The sequence below is a fragment of the Cnephaeus nilssonii genome (assembly GCF_951640355.1).
Source record: "Cnephaeus nilssonii genome assembly, chromosome: 14".
Classification (NCBI taxonomy): domain Eukaryota; kingdom Metazoa; phylum Chordata; class Mammalia; order Chiroptera; family Vespertilionidae; genus Cnephaeus; species Cnephaeus nilssonii.
In genome coordinates this window covers 12,933,677-12,942,312 of record NC_137085.1, presented here as the reverse complement: position 1 = coordinate 12,942,312, position 8,636 = coordinate 12,933,677, and the positions used below count along the sequence as shown (strand labels likewise).

At 40.3% G+C, this 8,636-nt stretch overlaps 1 protein-coding gene across 1 annotated transcript; it reads right to left on the bottom strand.

The window, feature by feature from the left end:
* Positions 1 to 3,746: 3,746 nt before the first annotated feature.
* Positions 3,747 to 8,216, bottom strand: LOC307111131 (protein dpy-30 homolog; the record flags this gene model as incomplete). Its single annotated transcript, XM_079790815.1, has 3 exons — positions 3,747 to 4,054; positions 4,160 to 4,217; positions 8,022 to 8,216. The coding sequence occupies 3 exons, from the start codon at positions 8,214 to 8,216 to the stop codon at positions 3,747 to 3,749; spliced, it is 561 nt and encodes a 186-aa protein (XP_079646941.1).
* Positions 8,217 to 8,636: the final 420 nt, after the last annotated feature.

Below are 8,636 nucleotides of genomic sequence, written 5' to 3'. Positions count from 1 at the left end.
CCCACTTTTTCCCTCTACACTTAGTGGCACCTTAGATGCGTTTGCCCCATCTAACAGGTAGGGTCTCCACTGGGCACAATTCCATGACAAGTAACCCCAGATGTCCTTTCCTCTTTCATGCACAGCCTGAATCTCACTGGAGTTGTTACCTTGGACAGTTAATCTGTAAATAGACACCAGAGTTGATTTCGTCCAATGCAAACTGCATAGGCCTCTCCGACATGTTTCAGAGAATCACCTGGTTCTGTTTCCTAAGAGTGAACATTCTGCCTCCTCTTCCCAGGCCAGGCCCTGCTCCTGGCTCCCCCAGCTCAGCTCTCTTCATGAGGTATTGCTTTTCCTATGAGCCCAGAAGAGACACTGGGTGTTCTCTCTTTTCAGACAGGTTTGTTCTTTCTTAAACAGAGAATCCCAGTTTCCTTTATGGCATCTCTGTTCAGCCTTTGGTATAGTCAGGCTCAGGGGCATACTGCTCATCTCACATCTTCCCTTTCTTGATAAGCAACTAGCTGTGTATGTGGATTCAAAGGGTTTCTTTTCCCACAGGCATGACTGAGCATGGCATTCCTATGAGGCCCTTATTTGATTTGATTTGGGGCAGAATTAGAGAGTGATAATTAGGCACCTCTAAAGACATTAATTGTGTAAATTTTTATTTACTTTTGTATTACCTCTTCTGTCATATGAAGGGTTAACAGGGTATGACTTGACATTTCTGAATCTCTGATTATATTTCCCCATTATAGGATCTTACCCTGTATTTTTTTCTCTGAGATCAAAGTTGGCAAGTCTTATGACCAAGTACAAAGAACATTCTGTAGGAAAGTGGGGGTGAGACATTAATTCAAATTGGAAGCACCTGCAATGAGATAGTTTTAGGCATGTCAGATTGGGTTTGGCTATTTACAAGTCTTTCTTATCGTGTGCAGTAACCCGTGTGTGGTCTGATGGTTAATTCTATGTGTCAACTTCACTGGCCACGGGGTGCCCAAATTGAACATTACTTCTGCCTATGTCTGTGCAGGTGTTTCAGGATGAGATTAGCATTTGAATGGATAGACTCAGTAAAGCAGACTGTCCTCCTCCATGTGGGTGGACGTCCTTCATTCCATTGAGGACCTGGATGGAAAAGAAGGTAGAAGAAGGGGGCGTTTTCTTTTTCCCTGCCTCGCTGCTGAGCTGGACCATCTCGCATCGTTCCTTGCTCTTTCACTGGGATTTACACCATCAGGTAACCTGGTTCTTAGGCTTTCAGAGTTGTACTGAATTACACCACTGGCTTTCCTGGGTCTCCAGACTGGAGACAGAAGACTGTGGACTTTCCCATCCTCCACAATTGCAGGAGCCAATTGCTCACAATACATTTCTATCCCTCCACCAACCCCCACTTATTCTGTTTCTCTGGGAACCCTGAAATGTTATCTAACCTTTAAAGGTGATGTTTATTACCATACTACTGTCTTTACTTCAATGCTACCTTTATTAATATGGCCAGGATTAATATTTTATGAACTACAAATGTTCAGAACAATTAGGTAGGCACTATTCTAAGATTATCTAAAATTATACTTACAATAGTTCATGGGTTGAATATTATTATAAAAAAATTGATGCTTATGAAAATTCTCCTGACCCACACACTTGCTTATCTTTGCTACATAGCTGATCACCCCAAATACCTAGTGGTATATTACCAGAACATTTATTCTCTCCCGACATTGGTGACTGACTGGGCTCAGCTGGGTGGTTCTCACCCTGGGTTTTCCATGCAAAGTTGGACATTGGCTGAGGCTGGAACCATCTGTAAGGCTTCTTCACTCACATGGCAGGCCATTGTGCTGGGGGGGATCAATAAGCCAAGGGCCAGAAGAGATGGGACTCCTAGGGCATCTTTCTCTCTTTTTATGTAGTTTCTCCAGCATGGGAGCTTCAGGGTAGCCATGCAACCCACATGGGAGTCACCACACCGAAACACATGGAAGATATATCACAGTCTATGGTCTGGGCTCAGAAGTTGCGGTGTCACTTCTACCTCACTTTATTTGTTAGAAGCAAGTCACGAAGGCCAGCCAAAAATTCAATGGAAGCAAATTAGACTCAACCACTTACTGAGTGAAGAGTTAAAGAGCAAGTGCATAAATCTTTATTTGAATCTGGGTTATCCTGGTTCAACATCTGTTCATAGCCCCACTGGCTACACTTTTACCTGTTTCTCTGGAGATTGCCTAAAGAACACTTGTCAACTTAACCTGCATGGTCGAATAGTCAACTGAAGTTCCAGATTTAGTAGTAATGATCTATGCAAGTCTCTATCTCTCTGACATAAATGCTCAAACATATGTTTTTAAATCTTGAATCTTCAAGGACCCCAATTTTTGATGAAAGATGTAAATAAGACTTTGAGCACCAGAATATACACTGCCTTTGTCTTTGTCTGAAAAAAAAAATCCTTATTCTTGAACACATTCCTGATTTTCTTTCTCTTTCCCTCTCCATTTCTTCTTTTTTCCTCTCTCTTTTCCCTTCCATCCTATCCTCTCATTTTCTTTCCATCCTCTCCATTCTCCATCTTTCCATTTTCTACGTTTTATCACATATAATTTGTGGTTTACCAGTTTGTTGTGCCTTTATATTCAATCCAACTGAAATCAATTTTTATGTAAAATTCTCCCAACAGACATGGTTTCTTAAAAATCAAGATATATCACATCAATACCATTTCTAGTAACAATGATTCTTCTAATTCTATCAGAAAAGTAATCAAGTTTCCCTTGAATGATTTATTCTCTCTACGGCCAGCCTGCATATGGCTCAAGGTTCTGTGATCATTGAGGCACTACAAAATTTCCTGATTCTTTATACTTGTTATGGTACTTTGCTGAACCATGAATTTCTGTGAAAGGTTGAGAAGACAGGGATTGGATTTCTTCTCTATTTGGAACTCCAAACTCTCCTAGTGTCTGGCTTTGCATACATTTTCAGAAGTCTCTCTAAATTTCCATCCAACTAAAAACAGATGAAAATAAAACAGAACAACAAAACCACACATTAAATGCATCAATGCTTCTTCCACTTTTGCATAAGAATAAGCCAGATGAATTCTCACTTTCCAACCTTTCCTAACATCCACAAATGCCCTTATTTATTGCCTTCCGTACACCGAAATCTTGTCTAGGTTTCTGCTGATGCCTATGCAACAGGTGTGGGAAGTTTGGCTTGGAAATACTAGTAAACCCCCTGGTTGGCATAAATTCTGCACCTTAATAGTTTCATCAGTGAAATGAGAAGACTAGTTTATCAAAGCATGATTCACAGGGTTATTTTGAATGAATAAATGAGATGTTTCCTACCGTTTGTTAAGTCACACTTCTCCCATTGGATGAACATAGAAATGTCTTACATTCTGTGAAGGTAATGTCAAGATTTTAAATACATTCAATATCATGACACAGGATTCGTGTGTATGTAACTACTCTTTTTTTAAAACAGTTTAGTTTGAAGGTCATTTTAAAAAACAAAGTTAAAGACAATCTGAGAAAATAATTGTACATAATACACTCTTTAAATCAGTATGGTGATTAAATCAAAATAAGGGAAATACGTTTTCTTCTGCAACTCCAAGAACAAGTTGTTGTCCTGAAGGTTCTTATATTTCCAAAAAGAAGTGGGGCAAAATCATGGCAATTAAAGCTGCCTCTTAATCATGTAAATATATAGTAGAAACCAAATTTTTCTGTTCTTCCCAATCAGTTTCGATCTTCAAACTGTGCCTTGTTTTTTAAAAGATTCGATGCTAGAAATTCAATGGGATTTGGTGGTCTTTCCTTTGCAAGCACAGCAAGCCCCTGTAATAAGATAGGCACAACTGTCTGATCCAGGTAGGCACGAGTTGGCAAAGACCGTAGATCCACTTTCTGTTTTGATGACTTTTCTGCATTAATCTTCTCATTTTCTGCTATCCTCTCAATGTTATCTGTGAGACCGTACTTGAAATGAGGATTTTCTGCAACCTGTGTCTGTCCCTCTAGCATCTGCTCTGGCTCCAAGGCGGACCCTGCAAGTCACAATCCCCAGATACCAGTCCAGCGCCCCAGCCATCAGTTCCTAAGAGCTGCAGCGTGCCACCAACTCCCCGCACAAGCCAACTCCCCGCACAAACCGTTGGGGCCGTAAGTCGTAACTACTCTTTCTCCAGTGGTTTTTGTGTACCAACTTTTCTGGGAAATCACAGAAATAAAGGTTTTAAAATTGTCTTATAAAGTGATAAGTGGCCTATAAATACAAATGTCAAATCTATTTTCTCATATAATGACAAAAACTTTGTGATATAGAGCTGATTACCGCTGTTTTAAAGTTAGGCAATTGGGGATTATATACTTACCACATAGAATCTTGAGCCTGAACATGATTTTTTTGATTTATGCTTTTGTTTTTCCTGGAGAATACAACGCATCTCCTATATAGATTGTAAACCTTTTGAAAAGAGAGCACATCTCTGTTTTTTATCTCCTCTAGTGCTAACTTGGTATTGAATAAGGCATTATTCTTCAACAACCTGTTTTAGTGTGTGTGGGTTTTGTTTTTTTGTTTTTTAAATATATATTGGGCATGGTTTTCCTTCCAATACACTGTCATATCATGACTGCCTGCCTGAGCCACTCATCCTACCAGATGTGCAGATAGAAGCCTATATCTTTTCAAATGCTGATTTTCATAGGATGGCAGGGCTGATGATCAGATTCTCTCTCTAAACCCCTCCCAGGACACTCTGGTGAGTCAGGTATTTCAGGCCAGGATGATGTAACTTGAACACTGTTTTCCTGGTGCATCAAGAAGAAACAGTGCTTTTAGGGCACCTAGCAGATGGCAACTTCACCTGCATTCACACCTTAAAAATAAAATCAACACCACAGAGTTCCATAGAAACATAATGCAATTTTAGTTCTCATGGCCTCTATTTCTCTTTCAAACATTAAAGAAGTGTTAGGTGTCAATTTCCATCTACTTCCTCACATAGCCAAGCTTTTGTGGATCTTCTGTGTGTTCCCAGTTCCCCTGACATTGGTAAGAGTGAGAACCACCGTCCTGCATCCTTTCAGGGTCATCCCAACAGATTAAAATAGGAAATGCCTCTCTACCAAGCATATGCAAGTGGGTTTCAAATGTTTGTGAAATTAAATTTGAAATAGGTACAATATGATAATTATCACACTTTTCCAAAGTGTTATTTATTTCACAGTATCCTTTCAAATAAATTATTTTGTGTTGTTTTTATATGAATCCAGAGAGGTCACCAGAGACCCATAAAATGGGTAAGAAAATCAAGTTGTAAATAAGATCCATGAATTAACATACTACTTGAAGTTAAAAGTAAAAGAGCCAGGGCACACATTTTTAGCAATATGAAAATAAACTAATATTTTATGAGGACATATTTCATTGGACAAATATATGCTCTTTTATTTAGGCCTCGTAATTCAGGCCCCAAATTAACATTTCTCCACCTAATCTATTCATGAACCTCTCAGCCTTAATGTATTATGCCTCTACTTCCTAGTACCATTGCCCATCGAAATGTAGATGTCACAATGGTCCCTGGCCAAGGGTTATTAACAGCAAAAATGGTGCAAACATTTGAACAAAGTAGAAGTTCTAGATGTTGGGGTCATCTAGAAAAAGGGGCTTTGAAATGTGTCACCTTGGCCAGGCTGAACTACTTTACCCAGAATTCCATTTCCTCTGTGTCTCAGGTGAGCTTGTACCACAGAGGACATTGTCACATGAGATTTGGTGAGCAGAAGTGAAGCAGTAGCCATTTTGGTTTTATGCTCCAACAAAGGTCTGAACAGGTGCTTCAGTAGCTCAAACAGGTTGTTACTAATCTGTTGGTTTACCTTGTCGGTGAGAAGCAGCAGCCAGGCCTGCACCTATTCCACCTTTTCCTGGATCCTTCTATAGCTTCTCCCACTTTAGGGCCAGGTGTGTGCTTAGCTCTGGGATGAAGGACATTAGCATTTCCTGCAGGACACACACTTATCATGGTTGGTGGCATTGAAAACTGACCTGAGGATTCCATCTCCTAAATTCTATCTAGCTCATCCTTGTTTTCCTCCCTTAATATTTTTATCTTCCTCAGAACGCAGCCTTATAGAGACTATTTAACCAGTGCCACCATTGGGCAAAATCAAATCCCTATAACAAATGTTCAGCTTCCTTGGTTGAATCCTACCTGATACATAATTTGTCACTGAGAGAGCTTTTAGAGGAATGATATCTTAGGATGGGTTTTCTGGACTGTCATGGGTTGTCTGGTTTGTTATGATTAGACTTAAAGGTCCCAATCACTCACTCCCATTTCTAGTGCTAAAGAGACACTAGTAGTCCATGTCAGGTAGCAGCAAAAGTGTTATGCAAATTATCACCTGCAGACACCTGTAATCAAATGCCTACAGAAAACAAGCCTCTGAGTGACTAAGTAGGTGCTGCCCTATAATGTTTTATTCAAAATAAGGCATGTAACTGGGGCTGGTTCTAAATTTACTGGAAACATGGGGAAGAAAATGATGAACATAAGGCTTTAACTTACCAGCTAAGGTCTGCATAACAGACCTGAAATTGTCCCTGTATGTCCTTAAAAAATCCATTATCTCTTGTGACCACAGGGACTGTATTTCTGAAAACCAAACCCAAAGTCTAATCCTGCAAGGGCTGAATGGCAATGGTATTTGAGTGCCCAAACTCCTGGAGATCTCTATTATTAAAGGTTGGGCATTCACTGGGAGGAAACAAGAGCCTGAAATGGGATATTTGCAATGGATATATTCCTATAAACCTGGAAATTTTAGACTCCTAAATTCTGTGAAGCCTTTGACAGTAGAAGCACTCCCACTCCTGCCTGAAGAGATGAGCTTCACCTTGCCTGGAGAAGTGGTAATGGTCTGCAGAGGACTGCTGATCCTTGTCAGGAACTATCTATCCTCATCACCTCTGCTTCTAAATCTATAAATATACTCAAGTTCCATCAGGCCTCATGGATTGAAAAGCAAAGTAGGACCTGAGAACAGGTATGATGCACACCAGATCACTGCTCTTGTGAACAATGATTCCATTGACCTAGAAACTGAGACTATCTGGCCACTTTGGGATTCTCATGCCAGTGAATCAACAAGCAAAGAATTGGGTAACTATAGCAGATGGAGTGATTAATCCTGACAATCAAGAAGAAAGCAGCTTGATATTACATAAAGGGTATAAGAAGGAATATGTTTGGAATGCAGGAGAACCCTGGGCTACCTCTTTATCATCCCAGGTATGTGAATAAAGTCAAGTAAAATCTATAACAATGCAATCCAGGCAGGACTATCAGAGGCCCTGACACTTGATGAGCGAAGGTGTGAATCCCTCCACTAGCTAAGGAACCACAACAAATTGAGGTGTTCCCTGGAGACAGAGGAAATATGGAGTGGGGAGTGGAAGAAGGTAGTTATAAACACCAGATATGATCACGGTACCAGTTACAAAGATAAAGACTCTAATAGCTATGAATATTATATCTTGAGTTTGATATGACTGTATATCTTTGTAACATAAAATATGTTATATCTCAAACTTTAAGTTACAGGATATCAAAGGGAGAGTGTGAATCAGCTAGAACAGTGAACATCACCCAAAGGGGGGTTTGTATCCTCTTTGGGGGAAAGGGATAACAAAGGTGAACATAGAGAATAGTTGCCTAGAGTAATATAATGTAATAGAATGTAAAGCAACAGGACTGCAAATTTCCTAATTTGGAAAAAGTGGCTGTAGTAGCTTTGTGATGAGCTAACTTTTCTAGGCAGATGTGTTTTCCAGAAAGTCCTCCTTTGTATTCTTCCAGTTAGAAGGAGCCAGAAGAGACACCTCTTGAAGATTTGGAGGGCAGAAGTGAGCAGCAGTAGCCATTTTATATTTTACAATAGAAGGTTGGAGCAGGTGCTTTTGTCGTTTGCACACCTTGTTGCTTATCTGTTAGCTTGTGCCACCGGCAGGGCGGCAGGTGGGTCTGGACCTGCTCCACTTTCTCCCGGATTCTGTTCCAGCTGCTCTGGGCCAGTAGCATTATTTAGGACCATGATGATGGTGCCGTTTCTTCTGCAGAGCAGAGCACCCACTTTATCAAGGTTGGAGGCAGTGAGAACTGACAACAGCTTCCAGCAAGTGCTCAGTTCCCAGCTCATGCTAGGGGTTCCAGCTTGAGTTTGCAGTTCTAGCTCATGTTGGCAGCTTCCAGCTTGACCTGCTCTCCCCAACTACATCCTTCCTTCCTAACTGCCCTCCTTGCAGACGTTACGTTCTGGCATCAGATGTAAAGACAACAGGGTTATTGAGAAAGTTCTTAAGTGCTCCCTCAATCACATAAGGTCACATCCCTGTAAACAAATTCCTTTATATTCATTCTGCTTCTCTGATTGAGCTCTGACTGGTATAGGCCTTGTAATGAACTCATAACCTTACCCTCTTTTTCTGTGTGTATCATATACTGCTTCTTTGGTAATAGTAATAATATCTTAGTATCATTAAATATTAGTTAGCTTAAATATAATAATTCCTAATTCTTAGTACCCAATACTGTAACCTGGAGGCAATTTTACCTACAT